The sequence below is a fragment of the Heliangelus exortis genome, chromosome 6, assembly GCF_036169615.1.
Source record: "Heliangelus exortis chromosome 6, bHelExo1.hap1, whole genome shotgun sequence".
NCBI classification, from domain to species: Eukaryota; Metazoa; Chordata; class Aves; order Apodiformes; family Trochilidae; genus Heliangelus; species Heliangelus exortis.
Window position 1 is genome coordinate 18,255,496 of NC_092427.1, and position 24,619 is coordinate 18,280,114.

The 24,619-nt window shown below is 54.3% G+C and overlaps 3 protein-coding genes across 5 annotated transcripts; 1 reads left to right on the plus strand and 2 right to left on the minus strand.

Annotated features, from left to right (window-relative positions):
- Nucleotides 1–471: 471 nt before the first annotated feature.
- On the plus strand, nucleotides 472–6,608 carry LOC139797531 (putative methyltransferase DDB_G0268948). Of its 3 annotated transcripts, none has more exons than XM_071746916.1 (7): nucleotides 472–594; nucleotides 1,898–2,026; nucleotides 2,268–2,428; nucleotides 4,178–4,391; nucleotides 4,709–4,809; nucleotides 5,508–5,645; nucleotides 6,206–6,608. In XM_071746916.1, exons 2-7 carry the CDS (start codon nucleotides 1,916–1,918, stop codon nucleotides 6,294–6,296), a joined length of 816 nt encoding a protein of 271 aa, XP_071603017.1. In that variant the 5' UTR covers nucleotides 472–594; nucleotides 1,898–1,915; the 3' UTR covers nucleotides 6,297–6,608. The 3 variants fall into 3 exon arrangements, with proteins under 3 accessions (XP_071603017.1, XP_071603019.1, XP_071603018.1); XM_071746918.1 differs by lacking the exon at nucleotides 472–594 and adding an exon at nucleotides 732–944; XM_071746917.1 differs by lacking the exon at nucleotides 472–594 and adding an exon at nucleotides 1,006–1,103.
- Nucleotides 6,609–10,179: 3,571 nt separating this feature from the next.
- On the minus strand, nucleotides 10,180–11,580 carry LOC139797230 (interferon lambda-3-like). Its single transcript, XM_071746213.1, has 5 exons — nucleotides 11,431–11,580; nucleotides 10,914–10,991; nucleotides 10,610–10,753; nucleotides 10,455–10,532; nucleotides 10,180–10,275 (listed from the first exon to the last, which is right to left on the minus strand). The coding sequence occupies exons 1-5, from the start codon at nucleotides 11,578–11,580 to the stop codon at nucleotides 10,180–10,182; spliced, it is 546 nt and encodes a 181-aa protein (XP_071602314.1).
- Nucleotides 11,581–13,489: 1,909 nt separating this feature from the next.
- LSS (lanosterol synthase) lies at nucleotides 13,490–24,419 on the minus strand. Its single transcript, XM_071746919.1, has 22 exons — nucleotides 24,320–24,419; nucleotides 24,055–24,232; nucleotides 23,843–23,981; nucleotides 23,655–23,763; nucleotides 23,143–23,264; nucleotides 22,367–22,463; nucleotides 21,508–21,643; nucleotides 21,193–21,301; nucleotides 20,752–20,870; nucleotides 20,440–20,537; nucleotides 20,288–20,315; nucleotides 19,642–19,698; nucleotides 19,090–19,161; nucleotides 18,375–18,425; nucleotides 18,077–18,226; nucleotides 17,547–17,643; nucleotides 17,261–17,366; nucleotides 16,704–16,769; nucleotides 16,284–16,364; nucleotides 15,366–15,536; nucleotides 15,042–15,120; nucleotides 13,490–14,402 (listed from the first exon to the last, which is right to left on the minus strand). The coding sequence occupies exons 1-22, from the start codon at nucleotides 24,370–24,372 to the stop codon at nucleotides 14,217–14,219; spliced, it is 2,304 nt and encodes a 767-aa protein (XP_071603020.1). The 5' UTR covers nucleotides 24,373–24,419; the 3' UTR covers nucleotides 13,490–14,216.
- Nucleotides 24,420–24,619: the final 200 nt, after the last annotated feature.

A 24,619-nucleotide genomic window follows, 5' to 3' on the forward strand; every position in this document is an offset into this window, starting at 1 on the left:
CATCAGGCTGGGCTCAAGGGCTGTGCTAATTAGCAGAGCTTCACAAGCACTGTGGAAAACAAACCGACACGAAGGTGCTTGAAGAGAAGCAGAACTCGGTTGACTTCACCTGTGTGCAATGAGGTGTGCGAGGGGGTAAAACACTGACCCAGACCGCGGGAGGGGCTTTGCCTGGTCCTTAAAAGCCAGCGCCCTGTGCCCTCAGGGTGGGTGTTGCGCTTTTCTTTTTCTGCTGGGCAAGAAGCGGAAGCCCCAGCAGAGAGACCCTCGGGAGTCCAGCTCTGGGTGTTTGCTGTGTTTTGAGTCCCGCTGCCTTCCCCTTCGCTTCCCAAGGAGCCCCCGGGCGCTTCGGAGCCAACCCCGTTAATTCCCACGGAAACCTTGCAAGGGCTGTGAGGCTGCCGGGCCTCGGCGGGACGAAGCCTCCGGCTCCGGAACCTGCCTCCCTTTTTTATTGTGCGTCCATCCCTTCTCTCCCCGCTCCGGCCGGGCACCGTGAGGGGGGGCCCGTGGGCGGTGCCTTCCTTCTTCCCTCTGCTGGTCCCGGGAGCGCCCGGAGCTCCGATCGCGGAGGCGGCGGGAGCTGCTCCGGCGGTAGGAGGGGGCTGAGGCTCCGGGGCGGGACAGGGTTGGGGTTTCTCTGGGCATTGGGAGGACCCTCCGCCGAAAGGGGCTTTGGGAAAGCCTGGCGCCGGGCCGGCAGGGCCGCTCTGTACCGCAGCGCCTCTGCATGGATCCCGGCACCCGATATCCCGCCCTCGCCTGGTGTCGGATATCCGTGTGTCTCTCGGAAACGGGCTCCGCCGCAGCCTCCGGGTCCCGGGCTCTGCCTGCGGGCCACGGCTGGCGGGGATGGCGCCTGCGGGTGGCAGCACCATGGGCCGGAGCCGCGGGCGGGGCCTGGGGCCCTCTGGGCTGTGGCAGCAGAACGGTTCCGCCCACCGGTGAGCGGGCCGGGGCTGAGGTCAGGAGCGGGGAGGTCCCCAAACCTGTGCCGGGGTGGGTGGGGCTCCGGATAAAACGGGGACCTTGGCTGGGTCAGGGAGGGGCAGAAGTGTATCCCATGAGTGGAGGCGGAGTGGTTGAGTTTCTCTTACTAAAAGGTAAATTTCCTTAAATATGCTTGGAGGGCCACTGGGATGCTCAGGGGGCTGGGATGCTCAGGGGGCTGGAGCACCTCTGCTGCGGGAACAGGCTGAGGGAGCTGGGGTTGTTCAGCCTGGAGAAGAGAAGGCTTCGGGGAGACCTTAGAGCACCTTCGAGAACGGGCTACAGAAAATCTGGGGAAGGACTTCGTACAAGGGCATGGAGTGATAGGAAAAGGGGTGATGGCTTTAAGCTGGAAGAAGGCAGATTTAAGTTAGGTATTAGGAAGAAATACTTTGAGGGTGCTGAGACTCTGGCCCAGGCTGCCCAGAGAAGCTGTGATTGCCCCATCTCTAAAAAGTGTTCAAGGCCAAGTTGGATGGGGCTTGGGGACATCTTCTCTAGTGAGGGGTGTCCCTGCCCATAGAGAGGGTTAGAACTAGGTGACGTTTAAGGTCCCTTCCAATCCAAACTATTCTATGAAAAAAAAAATAGTAAAATAGGGAAAAAAATCGTGTTTTTGTTTGAGAATAAATGATTTTGGACATCCAGGTAAGTGAGGTTTTTTCACACTTTCAAAGAAATAAGGAGGAGAAGGCTTTAAAAACCTGGAAAGCTTTTCCTTGGCATACACTTTATCTTATCCCGTGGTAGGGATCCTTGGAGAGCAGGTCCCCACTCCCTGGCTGGAGCCTTATGGGTAAAGTTTTCCCTGGGCCCCTGCCAGCAGCTGAAGACTTTGGCCCCAGCAGCACCAGGCAGAAGAAGTTTGATCTGGTGGTGACAAACCTGGCCTCCTGCCTCCTCTCAGGTTCTGACTTGCCCAAACATGGCCACCCAGATGTTTGAGGGGAGAGGACATGCAGCTGTCTACCAGAAATACAGGTTTGCTCCAGGGGAAGAGCTGCAGCGAGCCATCCTCACCTACCTGAAAGAGAAGGTGAGTGGGGTATGGTTGGGCTGTGGGGATAACCAAGGCAGCAGGGAGTGTCACCTTGGTTGTTGCTATAAGGGAGAAATCAATGAACAGAGCTCAGAGCAAGGCGTGTGCATAAGAAGAGTCTTTCCATGGGCTGTGCCACGTTGAGGCTGTTCCTGTGTGAATGGTTGGAAAAGGAATGGGGTAAACATCCTTGATATTGCATACCTGCCTACCGAGATGCATCTGCTCCTCCCCACAGGGAGCAAACCCTCCTGAGCTGGTGGTGGATGTCGGCTGTGGGTCCGGACAAGGCACCCACTTCCTTGCAGAGCACTTCAAGAAGGTGGTGGGAACAGACATCAGTGAAGCACAGATCCAGGAGGCCAGGGACACCTCCTCCTCACCTAACGTCTCCTACCTGTGAGTTTTGGGGAACTGAACTCAACTGAAGGCAAAATTCAGATCCTTGTGTGTTGTAAATCCTGACTATCGGCAGCTGGCACACAAGTGAATTCTGTTTGCTGGGATTCCAGCTGTGAATGGGCTTTATCTGACACCTACTGTAGTCATGGTCTTCTATCCCAAATGGTGGGTTTTAGTCTCCAAAAAAGACCTGCTGACTTCATGTCTATAGGACCTGATGGGATTCACCCATGGGTACTGAGGGAACTGGCAGATGTGGTTGCTAAACTGCTATTATATTCCAAAAATCATGGCAGGTCAATGAAGTCCCCACTGACTGGAAAAAGGGAAACATAACCCCCATTTTCAAAAAGGGAAAGAAGGAGAGTCCAGGGCCAGTCAGTCTCATTTCTGTGGCTGCTAAGATCATGGAGCTGAAGCAGAAGAATGAAGAGGTGATTGGGTATAATCAGCAGGGCTTCACCAAGGGCAAATCATGCTTGACAAACCTTGTGGCCTTCTATGAAAAGACCACAACACCAATAGACAAGCAAAGAGCAACCACCATCATTTACCTGGACTTGAGCAAAGCCTTTGGCACAGTCCCACGCCACATCCTGCTCTCCAAGCTGTTAAAACAAGGGTTTTGTGGATGGACCACTCAGTGGATTAAGAACTGGCTTGATGGCCACACCCAAAGAGTGTCTATCAATGGGTCAGTGTCCAAATGGAGACCAGTGGCAAGTGGAGTCCCTCAAAGACCATTGTTGGTACTGGTCCTGTTTAACATCTTTGTTGGCGACATGGTCAGTGGTATTGACTGCACCCTCAGCAAGTTTGCTGATGACCCCAAGCTGTGTGGTGTGGCTGACACACTGGAGGGAAGGGATGGCATCCAGAGGGACCTTGACAGGCTGGAGAGGTGGGCCCATGCCAACCTCATGGAGTTCAACAAGACCAAGTGCAAGGTCCTGCATCTGGGTCAGGGCAATCCCAAGCACTGATACAGGCTGGGCAGTGAGTGGCTTTGAGAGCAGCCCTGAGGAAAAGGACTTGGGGGTGCTGGGGGATGAGAAGCTCAACATGAGCCATCAGTGCACACTTGCAGCCCAGAAAGCCAACAGGATCCTTTGCTGCATCAAGAGAAGTGTGGCCAGCAGGTCCAGGCAGGGGATTCTCCCCCTCGGCTCTGCTCTCGGGAGACCCCACCTGGAGTGCTGCATCCAGTTCTGGAGCCCCTTTTACAGGAGGGACATGGATGTGCTGGAGTGTGTCCAGAGAAGGGCCATGAGGATGATCAGAGGGCTGGAGCAGCTCTCCTGTGAAGACAGACTGAGAGAGTTGGGGTTGTTCAGTCTGGAGAGGAGAAGGCTCTGAGGAGACCTTATTGTAGCCTTCCAGTGTTTGAAGGGAGCTACAAGAAAGTTGGGGAGGGACTTTTTAGGATGTCAGGAAGTGAAAGGACATGTGGGAATGGATTCAAACTAGAGGAGGGAAGATTTAGATTAGGTGTTAGGAAGTTCATCATCTCACGGGTAGTGGGACACTGGCACAGGTTGCCCAGAGAGGTGGCGGAAGCCCCATCCCTGGAAGTTTTTAAGGCCAGGCTGGACAGGGCTCTGAGCAACCTGATCTAGTGGGAGGTGTCTCTGCCCCTGGGGTTGGAGCTGGGTGACGTTAAAGGTCCCTTTCAACCCTGAAAATGATTCTGTGTCTGACTCTATCTCCTATATCATACCCTGCTTGTTTTCCCTTTGCCCCCTTCAGTGTGTGCCCTGCAGAGGAGCTGCCCTTTGAGGATGCCTCCGTGGACCTCCTGGCTGCATTTACAGCTGCACACTGGTTTGATATTGAGAAGTTCATGAGAGAAGCAAATCGAGTCATTAAGCCGGGTGGTTGTGTGGCCATCAGCACCTACACCCTGGACATGAGTCTGCACTATGGAAACTGCTCAGAAAAGCTGACCAAAATCTACAAGGAGGTGAGGTGATGAAACCTAAACCTCAGGGCTTCCACTTCTGGTTTAGGCAGGGGGAAGAGTTTAATATTGAGATGCAGAGAGGAAAGTGCTTGGCTTGCGGGTACAACTGGAGGACTCCTGTTGGAGGCTGGGGCAGAGGGGTGGTTAAACACAAGGACAACATCAAGGTGGGGGTTTAGTGGCTCCCAGGCAGTGCTGGAGCTGGCTGCATGATGAGAGAGAGGGACATTAGGACTAATGGCAAAAAAGCGAGTCTGAGTTAAATGCGAATTGAAAGCTTCAAGTCGTTTTGTTTGTTCTTTCATCTGTCTGTACAGGTCTGGGATGTGCTTTCCAAGCACTCGCACAGTAAAGTAAAACACGTCCTGGAAAACTACAAAGAGATCTTTGAGGCCTTGCCATTCTCGGACAAGAAGAGGTGACACAGAAATCTCTTGGGGCAGGACTAGGGGGGGAAAGAGGTGGTGTCTCAGCTCTGCCAAGGGGCTGCTTAGCCAAGAGGTTTCAGTAGATGCCTTTGCCTTGTGGCAGAGCTGTGTGGCTGCACCCCCAGGCTACAGCCCCATGGATTTCATGTGGCTCTGTACTGAGCCAGCAAGTGTGGTTGAGGGGGGGCTGTAAAGGCCCTTCCTACTCAAGGCAGAATTGGTTAGATTGTTTTTAGCTGGTGGTTTGATAATTTCAGGCCTCTGTGCAGATCACTTAATGGGTAAAGGGGGAAAAATGGAGTAGAAGAACCTGCCCCAACCCTCCAGTCCCTGCTTCCTCACAAAGGCATGGGACAGGGGTTGACTCTGCAGGGAGAAAGGATGCTTTGGGAGTGGGGATGCAGAGATGGTGGTGTCCTGGCTGCTGAAGGGGGATGGGCTCTGCAGGCTTGAAAGGACTGTTCAAGTTAGATGGTGTTAGGTGGTCCCTGGGACTATCTTGTCCAGTAATGCATCAGTTCAAGCTCCTGGCTCCTGGCACACCAAATGCCATAATCAGGTGATGTTTTTATCTCTGTGATAACACCAGGAATTGTATTCACCATCACCTCAACTTTCTCTTACCCGTGTTCCACTGACTTTGAGATTGAACTTGCCACTGCTCTTTACTTCCCTGTCTCCCTTCTAGAATCACAGATATCTATGACAAAATTCCCATGACAGTTGCTGGTGTGGTTGGCTACCTAGAGTCTGTTTCTCAGTATCAAGTTCTTCTGAAGAATGACCCTGAAGCTGCCAAATCCCTTCTCCAGGACACTGAAAAGAGGTAAGAAAACTACTTGGGAAAACAAGCAGGACATGGAAGACCCCTCTTCTGTAGTGAATGAAGACTGAAGTCCCAGGACCCCTTCACAGCCAGCAGTGAGCTGTGCATCAGTGCACTCCTTCCTTTTCCCAGGTGTGGGTGGGTGTTTGTCAGAGAGGTTGAACAGCAGAGCCTCAGCTCCTCACAGCACAATTGACCTTGATTTGAGTCAGTTGATTTAAACTTTAACTCCATGCAGCTGTGTGGTGGTGTTCTTGCTGATGTAGAGGTCTCTTGCTTCTTAATTAGCAGAGGGAGGGAAAACATTGATAGTTGCATCTTAACTGATGTGTGACAGGTGCCTGCTGCCAAGCTGGGGAGGGGAGAGATCCACCAGCCCCTGGTTTGCTCATTGACCAAAAGAACCCTTGTGCATGTGTTGTGGATCCATTGCTGCCTCCTGCATCTGCCATTGAGACCTTGTTGCTTTGGGTGGAAGAGACCTGTGTCTGGTGGTGGATATCACCCCACGTGGGTGGAAGCCAGCTGGACAAAGACCTTTCCTCTGTTTCTGATTTCAGGATTCTGGAGACAATGGGAGTTTCTTCTCGTGAAACCCCACTGGAGTTCTGGGTGAGGCATGTCTGTGTACTGGGGTATAAGGGATTGTGAGAAGAAGCCCTGCTCCTGGTGTTGGAAGAGGAGGGAAAATATGACCGCTCTTGTTCCTTGAGAAGATTGGTGCTGATTTTGCAGATTGGAGTTTTTATCTTTTGGGGAAAAGAGGCAGGAGGTTGTGCCTGCTCTCTGCTTCCTATCAACATTGGTCCTTCTGTCTTCCCAGTACTGTGCCTGCAGCATGGGAAGGGTCCAGCTTCAAAATGGTGGTGATTGAGGTTGTGTGTGGGGATGAGAATCAAAGTAACAGCTGGGAAACTTGCTGTGTTTCTTAATTCCTAATGGCATAAAACAAAAATAAAATTACTTGGGCTTCCTCTTTTTTATTTGAGAGGCTGTAGAGTGCCTGCTGGGGTGGGAATAACTACCAGGGATAATAAATTCCTGCCCCTGGCCAGAGCGCTGCCCTGGTGCCACAGGGAAGGCCATGGCCCCACTCTGCTACTCTGGTGTGTTATGAAGTGGGAAGTAATGCCTCTGCCCTCCCCATGGGAAGAGCATCTGGAGGGAAATTTATAGGGGCTGGAGGGGCTTCAGCTGTGGTCCTGGAACTTTTGGGTATGGTCCTGCCATGTGTGCAGAGTCTGAGCCTCCTTTACCTTGTGAAGGTGCTTCACCCTGGGTTTATCTCAGCTGGGGTCACTGAGTGCTGGCTGGGCTTGCCCAAAGTGAGGAGAAAGGCTTTAGGGTCTTCCAGGTGGGTGGTACCCCAGGAGGGCAGCTTTGGGGAAGAAAGCCCAGGGCTGATGTAAGGCTGGTCCCTGTGTCTGTCCTTGTGTTGGAGAAGACCTCATGAAGTGACGGCACTAGATCCATTGCTATTGAAAGTCACTGATGAAGAGTCTGAACTGGCTGCAGGTTGCTGTCGGGTGAGCATCACTGATAAGGACCTTCCTTCCTTGATGAGGACGGGGCTGGTGGTTGGCCATCTCCTGAAGAAGTATTGGAGCTTTCTGTGCCCAGGACTGCAGCAGGTGACACAGCTGCGAGGTTTGCTTAAATTTGGTCAGTGATTAATTTGTAATTACCAGTCCTTCCCAGTGGCAGGAGGACAGCCAGTGCATCCTCTGGGATGACACAGAGGTCATGATGTAGCACTGGGGACTGCACCAACACACTTCCCACAGTGTTGGCAGCAGAGGGTGGCACAGCCCGTCACAGTGGGTGCTGCAGGTGGCATGCCCTGAGAGGCAGAGGTTTCTGGGCCATGTAGTGGGGCTGGAAGGGTTTGTTGGCACTAACTGCCCAGGCTGGTGGGGTGGCTCCAGTGATGGCCAAGTGAAGGGCACTGACCCTGGTGCAACTGGGCTATAGGCACTCCAACTCCATCACTTAATTTTTTTTTTTTAAGCTGGCTTTTGGGGGCACTTCTGGTTTTTATTTTTCCCCTTGCTTCTTCTCCAAGACCACCAACCTAAGCACAAGCAGGTTCCTCCCAAATGTGTTGATGGGCTCCCACAGTAGTAGGGGAATGAGCAATCTGAGCTTGTCATGGTCCCCCTTCCAGCAGCCTGGCTTGTGGCCAAGGCTTTTCCTCACCTGTGAGTCACAGGCTGATTGCCTCACCTGGTGCCAGCCCTGCCTATTTTCACTTTCCTTTTGTCACCTGGAATCAACCCTGCACCTGGGATTTCTTGCATGTTGCAGTGGCTCTGGAATGCTGGGCCACGTGAATCTGAGCTGGGGGAGGCTCCATCGTCAGCATCCATGCAGCTCTTCCAACGTTGTGGCAAGTGAGGTGCCAATATGGGAGGAAGGTGGCCAGGAGATCTTCAGCCCTTCATTTCAGCTGCCCCAAGTGCCCCAGTTTCCCTGCTGGCTTTCACTTCTCCTTTGGTGCCTTTGGATTTCCTTTTGTCTGCAGGAAGAGGTGAGGTTTTGCTTTATTTCACCCACCAGAAGTGACACCCGAGAGTTCAAAGCCACAGCAAGAAGGAAGAGGAACCAAAGAAGCTGGGTCCTGGGGGTTGTGATGATGTTCCAGGACCCCATGGGTGACTCAAGCATGTCTCCAGCACTGTCCTTGGCTGCTGCCCAAGCCACACTGCTCGATGTCTGGCTGCCTCTGCTTCTCTCCACCTCCACTGTGGTTTCCAGGAAAGATCTCTACTCTCTGGGATGTGACAGGGGAAGGGTTCAAGAAGGGGTAGACGGATCCTGTGGGTCACAACCAGTCCTGCTGAACCTCTTTATTAACAATCTGGATGGTGAGGCAGAGTGTACCAGCAGTCTACCAAGTTCACTGATGATGCCAGACTGGGAGGAATGGCTGACACACCAGAGTTTGAGCTGCCATCCAGAAGACCCTTGACAGACTTGAGAAATGGGCTGAAAGGAACATCATCCTGTTCAAGAAGCACAAAGTCCTGCATCCAGGGGGGACTGACCCCAGACACTGGGACATGCTAGGGGCTAACTGGCTGGAAAACATCTTTTCAGAAAAAGTCCTGGAGGTTCTGATGGACACCGGGTTGACCATGAGCCCTCGCAGCAAAGAAGCTGAATGGTATCTGGGGCTGCATCAGGAGGAGAGTTTCCAGCAGATCAAGGGAGGTGATGCCTCTCCTTCAATAAGCACTGGTGAGGCTGCCTCTTGAGTGCTGGGTCCAGTTCTGGGCTTCTCTGTGAGAAACATGGACCTATTGCAAAGTTTTATGAAGATGAAGAGGGGTCTGGAGCTCCTATGAGCCAAGGCTGAGAGACCCAGCCTATACATCCTGGAGAAGGCTCAGGGACTCGTGGTGGTGCCTACTGGCAAGTCAGTAGACAGTGAGCACAACCTCAAATGTATAAAAGTCCATCTGACTGCAAGAAAACACTTCAGCTGTGAGGGGTGGTCAAACACTGGCATGGGCTGCCTAGAAGGGCTGTGGAGTCTCCACCCTTGGATATATTTAGGACTGGACAATGTCCTGTACAGCATGTGCCATCTGACCCTGCTAGAGCAGGGGGTGGACTGGACAATGTCCAGAGGTCCCAGTCCCCTGCCATGAGTTCGTGCAGCCTGTCCATGCTGGTCAGCTCACCTCTAGGTGCATCTTTCCCCAACCTTGTGCAAGAACTTTTCTTGTTTGCTTGGATTCCTTGAAGCCAGCAGTTTCTTAACAAATACAAGCATTAAAAATGGGGTCCTTCTGGAGCAGTTCTCTTCTAGAGGCTTGCCCCGTCCATATGGGATGCATATATCCTCCACCAGACTTCATGCCCTGGTGGGCACCACCCAACACAGCCATCCATCCTGGAACCAGGTGGCAAGCAGGGAAAGCCCTGGCCACAAAACCATCAATCTGACCCCAAAGGTAAGCCCTTGGAGTGGAGGAGCAATTAGGATGCACCCCCAGAAAACAGCAGATGGGTTGAAGGGCTGTTAATTATTAACTCATCCAAATTTTCCTCCGGGGCCTAACTCACCACTTACTCCCCTTCCCCATAACTTGCTTTGGAACAAAGTGGAGTAAAAGCTTAAGGTATCTGTTTATAGTATCTATTTTATTTTTAATATCAAATAGCATGTAAAAAAATAACTTATGCAGGTAAATATACATAATATACTCTAATAAATAGCAGTAAAAATATATATTTCCTTAAAAACAGTCACTGTTTTGAAACCCAGCAAAATTAAAATAACTGATAAATACATTCACCCCCATGGAACAGCATCCCTCAGGAATGGCAGTTTGGTACCTCCTCCCAAGCCATTTATAAACTTGCAATAAACTCTAATAATCTAATAATTTAAAATACTCTGAAAAAAATGATGAGTCCGCATAAGAAAACAACACTTAAATAGGAAACACCGTCCAGCGATGCATGGAAGCTCATTTTTCCCAGTCCTGGGACCTCTTCTGGGGCTGGGGGGGGGGGGGGGGGGGAGGGCCTAGGAGCATTGCTCCCCCAAGGCTGCACACTGCAGGTCATTCAGCACTTTGAAGATGTAGAGGATGACAGAGGCCTCCAGGCAGCTGGTAGTCTCCTGTGGTGGGAGAATCATAGAAACATTAAGCTTGGAAAAGAGCTTGAACATCATCAAGTCCAACTGACAATCTAATGCTACCTTGCCCACTGAACCATGTCCTGGACTGCCATGTCCACAAGTGTTTTGAGAAGAGGTGGTTAGCACCAAACCCCCCCAGTCCTGTTGGCCTGACTTACTGTTTCCTTGGCTGTCTGCAGCTTCTGCAGCCAGTTCCTCAGTCTCCTGGAGGGCTGGTGAGGAGCTTCTGTGGCCATCTGCAAGGAGAGTGGCTGTATAAGGACTGGCCACCAGCACTGGAGTCAGCATGGGGCTGGGTATTTGGGGCACTCACGCAGCTTCGCAGGTCCTCCTGGGCTTGGGCAAGGAAGTCCAAGGGCCTCTGGCGGGTCTCAGCAAAGGTGGGGGCTGCAGGGAGCTCCAGCATGGAGATGGCCAGGTCCAGCTCGGCTTCTGCCAGCACCACTCGGTCAGGCACCTGTGGGTGGGAGCGGCCCAGTGAGGGGTGAAAAGTGCCAGGGCTGGAGGATGGGGGGCTCAAAGACCTGCCCGGGGTGTGTGTGTGTGTGTGTAGGATCTGCTGACAAGGGTGGGAGGAGGGGTATTCCCTCTTTTTTCAGGAATTGCCTTGCTCTTACCGAGAGCTCTGCTGGGTTCCATTTCCGATAGAAGAGCTTGGTGTGGCATCTGTGGTCTGACAGCAGCATGATGTCCTCCTGCAGGCATGGACCAAGAGAGAGGTTGGAAAACTGTCACCTGGACTTTGAGTGACATTGCACAACCTCAGCCTGCCTTGAGGGGTGTTTCCAGGCCAGGTGAAACGGGACTTGGAGCAACCTGGTCTACTGGGAGGTTTCCCTGCCCATGCCGGCTTGGGGGGGGAGGGGGAGGAGAAAGGGAGGCAGGGGGGTGTTGGAACTGGATGGCCTTTAAGGTCCCTTCCAACCCAAACCAGTCTGTGATATGATGCTATGATGAAATAGGGTTGGAATGTGGCCCGGCATCCTTCTGGTCCGCAAACGTCCTAGGAAAGCAGCACCATTGTCCCCTGACTGCCACAGAAATCACCCACCTTGTCCCTCAGGGTCTCGAATTCTGCACCCCCCACACACCCTCCCGCCAGCCCACAGCCCACTCTCTGCCCTCATGACTCACAAACTGCTCCTTCATCCTCTTCACAGCGCGCAGCTCCTGGGGCGGCAGGAACCGGTACCGGGAGAGACCGCATCTCTGCCCCGGGGTTCCCTGGAGCAGGGGGGTCCCCAAGGTGGTCGCCAGCAGAGGGAGGAGACGGAGGAGCAGCATTGTGTCCAGAAGGGGTCCGAGGGGCTGAGGGTTGCGGTCCGGTTGCGATGTGTTCTCGGATCTGGGGCGGCGTGCGGCGGTTCGGCTGGGTCCCGCGCAAATGCTTCGCGCTTCGTTCTGCCCGTGCTGTCTCCTCGTCCCATAGCCCCGGCTTTTATACCCCTGCCCGCTGGGATCGCGCTTTCAGCTTGGCAGGAAACCCCGCTGCTCCGAAACGGCAAAGGGAAAGCGGCGGAGGGAATCCCGCAGCCACAGGTGCCCGCTGCCGGCAGCACGTCATCCCTGCCTGCCTCTCTGCCCGCTTCTCCAGCTACACCACTGGCTGCCCCTCTGCCTCTACCCCTGCTTTCCCGCCTGCCTGTCCCATTTCCAAGCCCTCTGCTGACCTGACCCCCCGCCCGTCCCTCTGATGGTGTCTCTGCCTGTCCCTCTGCCTACCCCACTACCTGTCCCCTGACGGTCCGTTTGCCTGCTCTTCTGCTCGCCTCGCTGCCTGTTGCTCTGCCTGACCCCCCGCCGGTCCCTCTGCCAGCCCCTCTGCTTCTGTCTTCCCCGCTCTGCCCATCCCACCACCTGACCCCTTGTATTCCCTTCTGCCGGTCTCTCTTCCTGTCCCTCATCCTTCCCCACTGATGGTTCCTCTGCCTGACCCTCGTGCCTGTCCTACTGCCAGTCCCTTATCTTAACCCGTGCTGGTACCTCTGTCTGTCGCCCTCTCTGTCCTTCTTCCTGCCCCACTGCCTGAACCTGCCTGCTCCTCTGCCTGGCCCCCCTGCCTCTCCTGCCCCTTCCCCCCCTGCCTCTCCTGCCCCTTCCCCCCCTGCCTGCCCCACTGCCAGTCCCTTTGCCTGTCCCGCTGCAGGAGCAGACCCTGCCTGAGGGCTGTGTCCCACGTACCCATCACCATCCTAGGTTCGAGCAACATTGTCTCCTCAACGTGACAGCTGTAGCAACCATGACTGCAGGTGAGTACTCGCTCCTGCTATGCCATGAGCAACCTGCTGGTGCTGGATAGCACGGGCTGATCGTCCTGCTCCTCCTCAGGACAAGGGAACAGTCAGAACTCCTCAGGGGTATCCAAGCCCTTCAGGCGTTTTCATGCTGAACTGGAATGGGTGATGGAGAACCCAAGATTCCCAGCTCATGCACAGCCTGTCCTTTGAGACATGACCCCCTAGAGTGCCCCAAGATTGTCATTTCAACAAAGTTGTGTCACTGTCCCAGCTCAACTAATGACCTGCCTGAAAAAAACCCAAAGGAACTGATAGCCAACAGGCTTCAAACCACAGGAGGCTGCAGAACAACTTTAAAGCATTTTCTGGCACCACCAAGACCTAAAATCCAATGACTTTTACCTCCTGCTCAGGAACCAGCTTTCACACTGTTCAGAAACAAGGATTCTGTCTTGTGCTGACCAGAGAAACCAAGGCATGTTGGTGCTCTCTGTGGCAAGGCTGTCACACTGCTGGCAAAGCAAACTGCCACAGACCTCAAGAAGCAACAAGTCTGGCTTCCTGAGGAAAAAAACCAGTCTCCTGCAACTAATGAAGACTCTTTTGGAAAAGGGTTCAAGGACAACCAACTCCATGGACAAAAAACCCCAGTGAGAACACAAACCCATATGATTTAAGTACCAGGAAGAGAGAAGTATTACTTAAGTGTGGGCTGGGGGTCCTGATGGGTGATGAGCCCAAGAGAGAGTGGTATCAGCTGCACACAGGGCTTGTTGGCATGAGTGTGAGCAGCGGGTGGCATCTGCTGCCTTGACTACATTTTTCTGGAGCCAAAGGCTCATAGCTTAGCTCTTGGTGGAGACCACGTCCACATCACTGGTGCTAGGTGACCCCCAAGTTCCCCTCTGGCCGGGACACAGCCTGAGGCAGCCCATAAGAACCACAACACAGTTAAATTCCACTTGCAACAACACTGTTAGCAATTTACTGACATGTTGTTCAACAGGATGCCCAATGTGAATGCCCACCTGTCCCGTGGCCTGAACAAGGGGCACCTGCAGGGATGCAGGTGGTGTCCCAATGCTTACTGCTTTCTGCTTCACTTTTCCCTTTTTCAAAGCAGGAATGATGCTGGTGGCTTCACCTGTGGGGCCCGGGGATGTCAGGTGCCATGAGCTGGGGTACAGAACAGTCCTCTTTCCCACCAGACCCAGGGAGGACAGAGAGTGCTTCCAAAGCCCAGCTCAGCAGAGGTTGGGCAGTGTACCCCACGGCAACACTGGGTACCAGGAAGCCCCGAAATCCCACCCTCCTGTTGAAGGCAGCCTGGAGAGCACAAGGGGAAGGCAGAGGCACAGACTGGCTCTTCCCAGGGTGAAGGAGAGTCTGAACATGTAACACAGCCCAGCTAGGCAGCTTTCTCCGAGGTCTCCAAACTGCTCTGAAAAGGCAATTCACTCCCCAGCCTGTCAGGGAGTGACAGGGAAAAAAATACCTTTTTGCCTGGGGGAAAAAAATGTGCAAAAGTGGATTTTTAGAAGAGGTTCAACAGAAAGCAGAGACCCTGCAGCACCACAGCAGCACTCTCCTCCCTGGCAGAGGCAGCAGTTCATGTGTTAAGATCTCCATCAGCTTTGTTATCTGGGACACACCAGAGGCCACGGCCCCTGCAGTGTCCTGGGGTCAGGCAGACAAGGTCTCCAGCAGACTCTTCCCTGCCCCAGCCAAGGATCTGGATTGCAGCTGCCCAGCCAGGGGGCTGTGGGGATGCAGGCGGCAGAAACGCCCCAGGGTCCAGATGGGGAAGACGTTGCGGTAGGCGGTGTAACTGATGGCACAGGACTTGTTGAACACCCCAGCAATGTTCTCCTGAGAGAAAGAGAGCAAGATAGAATGGGTGACAGGGGACCACAGTGTGACAGAATCGTTCTGGTTGGAAAAAACCTTCAAGATCATCAAGTCCAACCATAACATAAACCCCATCAAAAATCTACCCAACTCCACCGAGTCCGGTGCTTAAACACCGCATCTACACATCTTTTAAACACCTTCAGGGATGGTGACTCCATCACCAACCCAAGCAGCCTATTCCAGTGTTTTATGACCCTTTCAGTGAAGTTTTTTCTAATATCCAACCTAAACCACCCCTAACACAAGTTGGGGCCATTTCCTCTTGTCCTGTTGCTTGTACTTGTGAGAATAGACCTGCAGCTCCTTGCTCCAGCATCTGTTCAGGTAGTAGTAGAGATTGAGAAGGTCTCTCCTCAGCCTCCTCTTCTCCAAGCTAAACACCCCCAGTTCCCTCAGCCACTGGTCATAACACTTGCCCACACTGTGCTCCAGGATGTGGCACTAAGCTCATTCATTGCCTTCCTGAAGTCCCCCACCAAAAGGCACACATGGATTCCCTGCCAGTAAGGGGCAGCACACCACGGCAATGACTGCACAGTGCCCAGGACATCTGCCACATGAGGGAACCCTTTTGGAAAGACCAGAGGAAAGATGTACCTGAGGCCAGTCTCCATTGGGCAGCTGCTTCTTAATCAACAATTTGATGCCCCTTTCCAGGATGTCAATATCAGGGTACCTGCAAAGCATGAGGGAGATGACAGCTATTTTATTCAAACCATCTGCAAACCCCCACCTACGTGCCTGGGGAAATCCAGCCTGCTCTGATCTTGTCCTAGGTATGCTGCATGCTTTGGGAAAGCCCCTCATAATCCCCAGGACACCAGACATGTGCAAGCCCTGTCACAAAACCCAGGAGGCACGTGCCACCTCACTGAGCACTTGGGGCCCGGCAATGGCTGAAGGGGTGAGGATTGCTCCTACCTGACAGCCATGAGTCCCAGCAGAGCCCAGCACGTGTTGTGGATCTGTGATGTGGCACTCTGCACATACACACGCTGCTCACACGACTCGAAGTCCTCTCCCCATCCCCCATCTTCCATCTGCTTGGAGAGGAGGAACTGGCAGGCCCGGACCACCTCTTGGCACGCAGCCCTGTGAGGATGGGGCAAAGGATCAGAGAGGGCTGGGAACACAGGAGTCCTTGCATGCTCATCCCTGTATCCCAGGTGCAAACAGGAGATGTGTTCTGCCATGACCATGGCCAGGGCTGCCCCAAGGCCTGGGCTGCCCCAAGGCCTGTTGGGGTGAGTCCAGAGGAGACCATGAAGATGACCCGAGGGCTGGAGCACTTCTGCTGTGGGGACAGGCCAAAAGAGTTGGGATTGTTCATCCTGGAGAATTGGCTCTAGGGAGACCATAGCACCATCCAGAACCTGAATGGGCTACTGGAAACCTGGGGAGGGATTTTTTACAAGGGCATAGAGTGATAGGACAAGGGGTAATGGCTTTAAACTGGAAGAGAAGAGGTTAGACATGAGAAAGTTCTTTACTATGGGGGTGGTAAAACACTGGCTCAAGTTGCCCACAGAGGTGGTGAAGACCCCATCCCTGGAGACATTCAAGGTCAGGCTTGATTGTGCTCTAAGCAACTTGATCTAGTTGAAGATGTCCCTGCTCCCTGTAGGGGTTTGGACTAGACGACATTTAAGGTCCCTTCCAACACCCCAACCCCATTCTATGATTCTTGGAGCTGAAGACTCAGGTTATAATGCATGCACAGCTTTGGGCATGACCTGTTCCTGGGGCAGGAGAGCCCATGTGCCCACCCAGCCCTGCCACAGGGTCTTGCCCCACCCAAGAGCTAGGTATGGCCAGAGGAACCAGACAGCCCATCCTCACCCATCACGGTACATGTGCTGCATACTGGCAAATGCCTCCAGACCAAACCAGGTGCCGTAGGTGAAACAAACTCCCCAGCTCCTAGGAGGAAAGGGAAAGTTCCTGTCAGGGGTGCCAGGCCCCAGGCAGGGGCAGGCTATGACACCAGTAAGAGCAGAGCCAGGCACAGAGCTGCAGCCTCTCTCCCCCTCTGACCCAACCATACCCACTCCCACCAGCACATGCACCCAGACACCCTGGGAGCAAGGGACCTGGAGCCACCTTCACCCCCAGGACTTGTCCTTTTGTCCCTGTTCAGCCTGGGCTGGAGGGAGAGGACAGGAGAGCAAAGCACAGGAGCCAGATGAAGATCAGCCCCTACTTGCCCTTCTCACAGATCCTGCCAGCCAGGAAAAAAGAGGCAGCAGGAACACCACTTACCCTTCCCATGACCCATCAGCTCGCTGCTTCCTGCGACAGAAATCCAGGCCCTTCTGTAGAGTCTCTCTGGCCAGGGAAAACGACATTCACTTCAGAAGCAGCTCAAACTCAGTGGCTGCTTCACCAGGGGCATCCATCAGTGCCTCTGAGGCTTTGATGGGTCCCGTTGTTAGAACATGCAGACAGGCAGCCATGTTGTTCAGGAGCTCAAACAGGGCACCAGTTGGGTGCTCTTCTGCCTTGTGTCAGCACAAAAGAGACCCAGCCTACTGCTGGCTGCAAAATCAAGGCAATTGCTAAGTCAAGAGGCAGGCATTTTCATCAACTTCCCTCAGCCTGACCCCAAACAGTCTCTGCCCTGCTACTTGGGAAGCCCCAGCCTCCTGTGGGGAATTCTGGTTTGGAGGAATCACCAGCATCCCAGCTGTGCACACACCACAGGCCAGCACAGAGCCTGCTCCATGCTGATGCAGAGGTCCAGGCAAGACATCTGACCAACAGAGGCCATGGCAGGCAGGATGGGACACTGCAGCCTCTCTCTCATCTCAGTGCCTCACCTGATCTCTGGTGCTCTGTGATCAGGAAACTTGTCATGGAAGTGTCTCAGAGCTTGCATGACAGCCGACGTGCACTCCACGTAGGTGTAGTCGATCATGATGTCACCTGCCAACAGGCAAAGGACATGAGTGCCATGGCCCCTCTGCTGGGGACCCTCTGCCAACACACCACCAACTTTGGACCCAAGGCACACTTATCCCCCAGAGGGATCTGGGATGAAGCCAGGCACCCACTGTGTCCCTTCAAGGTGGACAAGATGATCAGCCCCACAACAGCTCCCCTTACCAAACACTTCCGAGGGGTTCAGCAGCTCCAGTAAGTGGCCTCCTCGCTTGGTTTCATATGTGGCAAAGCCTCCATCTGAGTTCCTCATGCTCAGCAGCTGCCCAGAGAAGCAGAGAGAGGGACTGGGACTGGCTCACAGGCAGCACTCCCCCAGGCTGGTGCCAAGCTAGGTGTGATGACAATGTCAGACCCACCAGTCCATGGGGTTGGCAGACAGCCCAGCCCATACTGAGAGGTAGGACCAATCTGGACCATCACGTTGCATTATGTCACACGTGTAGCACCACATCACAGTGAGTGCAATTGCTGTAGGAGGACAGGGGCCCTGTACCACCTTAGTCATACCAGATCTAGTATCTGGTCTTGTAACCACAGTGCCAGTGGATCAAGGGTTGGACTTGATGATCTCAGAAGTCATTTCCAACCTGGCTGATTCTGTGATCTAACAACTCATGAGGCCCTGAATTCTCTTATTTTAGCTCAATTTGGTTGCCCACATTTTCCTCAGCCCTCACGTCTGCAGCACTCACCACATTCACAGCATCAAAGAGGCGCTCAGGAGGGATAAGCTTGGCTATGAAGGGACATTTCTCCTGCAACAGCATCACTGACTTCAGTCCCTCTGCTGTGCAGTCTGCTACAATCCAGCCACAGTCTCGAGTGCTGAAGGGGAAGCCACCCTGGAAAGAGGTCAGAAGGGCTCAGCACCTTCCCCTGACCTGTTCTGTCCTTGTAAGGGTGGGAGGTGCTGCCCCTCATTCCCATCCCCTGTGGCCAAATCCCTGCCCCATTCACAAGTTCTTCAGAGAGCAGTTCCAGCCACTGTACCTTGTTCATGTGGCGATAATATTTCTGGTAGTCGGGTGGGTTCTCTGGGATCTGCAGAAGTCAAAAAAGCAAGTGAATGCATGTTGCGGGTGCCTGGCTGCAGGACCACAAGCTGAAACCATCATAGATGCAGAACCATGTGGGGCTTGGTGCCACCTGTCCTCTACTGAGGGAGGCAGACAAGGAAAGAAGTCAGTTCTGGGGCAGGGAGCGCTGAAAAGAAATCGTATTTTGCCCTGGTTTCATCAAGAGTTGCTGAAGTCCCCTCTTGGGTGCTTTCCTGAAAGGGAGCAACCTGCTTTCAGTGCTCCCATTGGCAGCATCATGAGCAAGACTTATGAGTGCATCTGCACCAAGTTGATGGTGACAATGAGCTCACGTAGACACCAGCCTTGATCTCTCAGAAGGTTACGTCAAATATGTGGGCACCAGACAGGACAAAGGGAAAAGAAGTCTAAGCTCTTATTTCTCCAGTCTCTCTTAGCCTAGGAAACCAACCCAAACACCTCTGGGACTCTCCAAGGGCCTCTCCAAGATGCAAAGATGGTTGCCAGCAACAAGGAACAAAAAACAGGAGGCTGTACCTAGGACTTTGCCACTTAAGCCCTTCAGAAGAGCTCTTCAGAAGGCATCAGATACATCCAACAGGACTCTGAAAAGCAGCCAAGTCTGCACAGCCATCACATGAAAGACACTACCAATTGGTTCCACTTACTTGTGTGAACCGGAGGAACTCATGGGCATTCTGGAGGCAGGACACAAACTCAGGCATCTTCTGGGCTTCTGCCTAGAAACAGGGGTGCACAGTCAGCATGGAGTTATGGCAACTCCCTGCTGACCCTTTCCATCACCAAACCTCTACAGTGAGAGCTGAACCAACAACTGCTGCTGGCAGCACCCAGAGTGATAGTTGCATGATCAGGTTTGGGGCTTGCCAGGGCTATCATACACCCTCCAAAAAGCATGCCCACCATAGCTGCCTCTGCCCCCACAGAGGGAAGAAGGAGACCTGCACAATGTCCCCACTGAATGGGGGAAGACATGTGTGAGCAACCTGGTCTAGTAGAAGGTGTCCCTGCCCATGCAGGGGTGTTGGAACTATATGATCTTTAAGGTCCCTTCCCACCCAAACTAGTCTGGGACTCTGTGCCTGGCTCAGTCACAAGATGCAATGCCAGAAGTGGCACAAAAGGGGATGGATGCACAGCAGGAGCTGCTGGAACTCGAGGACGTGCCAGGAGAGAGTCTTTTACCAAGGCAGTGTTACCTCCAAGAAGGCTTGGATAGCAAAGGCAGTATCCCAGAGCTGGGATCCATTTGTACCCTGGAAGAGAGAATGTGGTCAGTGAGGAGCATGTGCTGGCAGCAGCCTGACCCAGCTTTAGGGTCCAGGGGGCAGCGTATCCCTCCTGCACTACCCCATGAGCTCCCCTAACTCCATATCACAGTTTTATGTCCTTCAGCATCCTGGCTGATGTGCTGGCACAGAGGTTCTGGATATGCCCAGAGCAGGCTGAAGCAGCTGTCCACCTCTCTGCCAGGACAGGAGAGGTGGCAAGGAGCAGAGGGACACAATGGCTATGAAACAAGCACAGCTAAGACTACAGGGAGTACCAGGGGCCTATCTTTCCCCTTCCCTTCTTGCAGAACCTGTGGGGATGGAGGCCTTGAGCCTCCTCAGCTCACAGCCACAGAGAAACAAACTAGCAGGATGGACACCTCTCACTCCTAGCACAGCCGGAGAAAGTGGCAGTGGGACAGACAAGGCCACCAGGTACAAAAAGCCAGATGCCAGAGCCTCACACCTAGGGTGAACAAACTATCCCATTGTTCCATGGGCTGCCCCAGCACACCAGGGGCAGTCACAGCCCTGTGACCCTCTCAGTCACAGTCAGTCTCCTACAGCACTTCACCTGCATCTTCATGCCATCGAGACCCAGCCTGTAGGAGAAGAGAGGACAGTGCTGCAGTGTGTGTGCCAGAGAGAGGGCAGGGAGCCACAAGGTGCTCATCCCCAGGGATCAGAGTCCTGTGCTGTGCCAGGTGGCTCATGCTCTGCACTTACCAGAGATAGTCAGAGATCCTGGAAACATGCTCCTGAAAAGCTGGGGAGTCCTTCCCATCCACATACCAGCGAACCAGCATGTTGATTGTCTTGGAAATCTGCCAAGAGCAACACGGTCACTACTCTGGATGCAGCTTCTTCCAGTCTGAGACATACATCCCCCCACCCAGCACAAAGCCATTAAGAGATGGTCCTGGGCCTGATCCTGACAGCTCCATCAATGGCATCACTCAGCATGGCTGAGTAGGGCACAAGTTTGTCCCTAAAGAGCAAAGAGCAAGATTTTTAAAAGATCAACAGCAAGGGTCCTACCGGCCCGATGCTGATGCACTTGGTGAACCTGTCATCAGCTTTGATGTGGTCATACAGCTCAGTGATGGCTCGCTGCCTCAGGTAGGAGCTGTGGTGGGCTTCATACACATTCATGATGCCTACAACGAGAAGAAAGGGACACATAATGAAAACCAAACCATGTGGCCAGCTTCATTTCCAGTGGCAGGGTGTCCCACTGCTCTGGTGACAACCAATTGAGGATAGCACAGTAATTCCTCCCAAGGACCTGGGCACATGCTCTCAGGTAGGGAGAAGTCCCAGGATCACACAATTCATGTCTCTATCACAGCTTCAAGGCATGCACTGGTAGCTGGCAGTAGACCCTAAAGAATCCCCATGGTACAAGGCAGCTTCAGTTCCACCCCCACCAGCTCAGATGACCACGGCCCTCCTGCCCCAGCAAGCATCACCAGCACTCACCATAGGCCACCCCCAGCAGCCAGCTGTGTGGGGTGTACACATCACAAGCAGCCACTTTGTTCCTCTGGGCTGGCCAATCTATACTGGCATAGTCCTGCACGTACAGCTCCTGGCACAAGAAAACAAAGGGTTTCAGCCTGGAAAGCGAGGAGCAGGCACCTAGGGGCAGCTTCCTACTGGATGCTGGCTCCACCACCTGGAGAGCGAGACTGTGCAGGTCTGAGAGCTGTCACTTTTGCTGGCTCACAAGGACACAGCTGGCTCAAGGAAGCCACATGTCCTTGTCAATGGGTCCCCCCGGGATCAGCTCCTTACCTGCCGCAGGCTCCGTACGAGCTCGTCCTCTTCCGCCGCCAGGCGCGTGGCGTAGCAGTAGCTCATGGGGAGGTAAACCTGGCGGCAGTGACACCAGAGCCGGGACGGGTGGGCTGGGAACCATGTTGGAAGCAGCCTGTTCCCAACAGAGAAGGTGCTACAGTGAGGAGCAAGGAGGACTGAGAGATGATGTGGTGACAAGGGGATGCCTGGAGCAGGATGTGTCTTTCCCTATCCCCTGTACCAAGCCTCCTGATGCTACTGGTGGTACAGCTGAGGGAGAAGGGAATCTATACACAGCCTGGCCTCACCCAGGTCCTCCTCAACATCATCAGCAGACACAGATCCTGGCCCAGCTGGCACAGGGCTGGCAGTACCCTGAGCTCAGAGAGAAGTCATTTCAGGGGTCCCCCTCTTCCCTACCTGACTTTGAAGGCAGAGGCTGGCAGCCCTTGGTCCTGTGCAGCCTCTGGTAGCCCCCAGGGAAAATGTATACACTTTACCCCTCTGGCACCCAGTGGCCCTCTGAGTTATTTGGCAGTGTATAAGAGAGGGTTAGAGCTGGCACCCTTACATGTGGCTGTTTTGTACTGCTAGAGCCCAGTTCTAGCTGGCCACAAGAGCAGAAGATAACTGGTGGCAGTCAGAGAGCACATGGATGTATCAGGTACCCCATGGACAAAGGGCCGAGCTCTGCCATCTCCCCTTGGTGCCACCCACCCACTGGCTGGCCTTACTGCTGATCTCCCAGCTGACAAACAACAAGGGCACACCCAGTTTCAGGGCATAGATGGAGTTATTCCAACAAACACCAGCTCCTGGTGGCAGGACTGACAAGCCCCTCTGCCTCTGCACATACCACATCTCCGGGAGAAGTGTGTTCATCCCCTCCCAGCTGTAAACATTCAGGACCGCCAGCCAAAACTTCCCCCATGAAGGGATTCCCACAGCACCTCCTATAGAGAGAGCAGCTTTCAGCATTAACATGACCACACCAGCTCCTTGATTTCTGTCTCACTGCAGTGTCCACTTCTCCCCATGTTTTGGAGTGTGCCACTCAGGCTGGGACATGTCTCAGAAAAGGGCAAGCAGGCAATGATACAAAAATGCAACACATTTTCCCATCCTTAACTGAAAATGCAGGTGCAAGCAAGAGCAACGGTTCATGGAATCACAGCATGTTTGGGGTTGGAAGGGATCCCTGGAGATTATCTAGTCCAACCTCTCTGCCAAGGCAGGTTCACCTAGAGAAGTTCACCTGCATCCATGCAGGTTTCAAATGTCTCCAGAGACCAAGACTCCACCACCTCTCTGGGCAGCCTGTCCCAGTGCTTTGCCATCCTCAAAGTAAAGATGTTCCTGCTCATGTTTAGATGGAACTTCCTATGTTCAAGTTTGTGCCTTTTAGCTCTTGTCCTGTCACTGAGCACAGCATTATAAAAACACTGGCCCCATCCTCCTGACACCCAGCCTTTAAGCATTTATGTGTTGGTAAGATCCACGCTCAGCCATCTCCAGACTAAAGAGACCCAGTTCCTTCTGTACCCAGCAACCCTCCAACGTTCCTCACAGCCCTCACATCTCTCACCATTGTACCCACCCTATGGTCACTGTGCCAGGCACAGAGGAGCTGACCTTTGCTGTGCAGGTTGACACGGGCCCGCACCATATCAGGGTCATCTGGTCCGAGCCCCAGGATCCTCAGGGCTACGTAGTTGAGTGCTGTGCCAAACACTGTTGATTTGTCTTCCACATGCCTGTTGCATGCAAACACAGAGACAGTGTAAGCCATCAGAGAGACACAACCCACTCACTGCATGGGTCTGGCTTTGCTGGGGCAAAGTGGGATGCTGGGGGTGACTGCAGAAAAGGGGAGATTCAACTAAACTCCAGGAGAAACATTGCTCTGCACTAGCCTGTCACACATAATGCTTTGGGATGCAGGCCCACAGATGGGATGGATGCAGCCAGACTTGCCATTTCTGTGGCACAAGGTGTACCTGGAGTGCTACACAAGCAACCCTGCCCGCCCAGAGCTGTCACAGTTGCCAAGTCCCTCTCCCCAAGCCTGGCCAGATTTCACAGCAGCTGTAAGTGCTGGACCTTGGAGGTGCCATCAGTAGCAGATGCAGCTGGTAGCTACTCACAAGCCCCAGCCTCCGTCTGGGAGCTGCACGGAGCGCAGGTACCGCACCATCTCTTTCCGAACCCCTTCTGGCAGCTGGATCTTGACGATGTGGCAGGTGATGAGGAGCCCTAGAAGATCCGAGACACTGGTCTGCAGCCAAACTCCACACACCCAGCCCGCTCCGGCCAAGCACCCCGTCAAGCCTACCTGGCAGAAGGAAGAGGGGTCCGCCGTAGTCGCCCGCCCAGTGCCCGTCTTCGGCTTGCAGGGCAGCGTAGAACCGCATCCCCTTGAGGGCAGCCTCCGGGGCCGTGCCAGCCGCCGGCCCGGGCGGCAGCGCCTCGTCCTGCGGGGAGACAGCGCCTGAGCCGGGGGTGTCTCCGACCCCGCACCCAAGCCGCCCGGCCCCCGCCCCGCACCGTGTCCAGCCCGAGGCTGTGCTCCTCCAGCGCCGACTGTGCCCGCCGCTCGCCATCGTCATCATCTCCGTCGCCCAGGTAGCGCCAGCGCTGCCGCCCGCCCTCGCAGCTCAGCCGCCAGGCGGGCAGCTCCGTGGCCGCCTCCGTCCGCCTCGGGCCTCCGCGCCGCCGCACCGCCCTGCGGGAACGGGCACGGGCACGCTCAGCCGCGCCGCCACCGCCATCCCTGCTCGGCCCCCTCACCCCCACACCGGCACTCACTCACCCGCCCGCCGCCGCCATCGCCGTTCCAGTCCCCGCTCCCGTCCCAGAACTCATCCGCTCCGGTAGCGGACCGGACCGCACCGCCCTGAGCCGACATCGCCCCACGGGCGGCAGCCAATGGGGCGGCGGAGCAGGGACGATAACCCCTCCCCCAAAGTAAGCCACGCCCCTTACAAAGAAGGGACCACGCCCACATGCACTAAGCCCCGCCCCCAGGTGCGCCGTGGGTGTGGGGGCGGCTCCGCTGTCCCCCGCTGTCCCCCTCTTCTCCCCCACTGCCCCCCGCTGTCCCGTCTTGTCC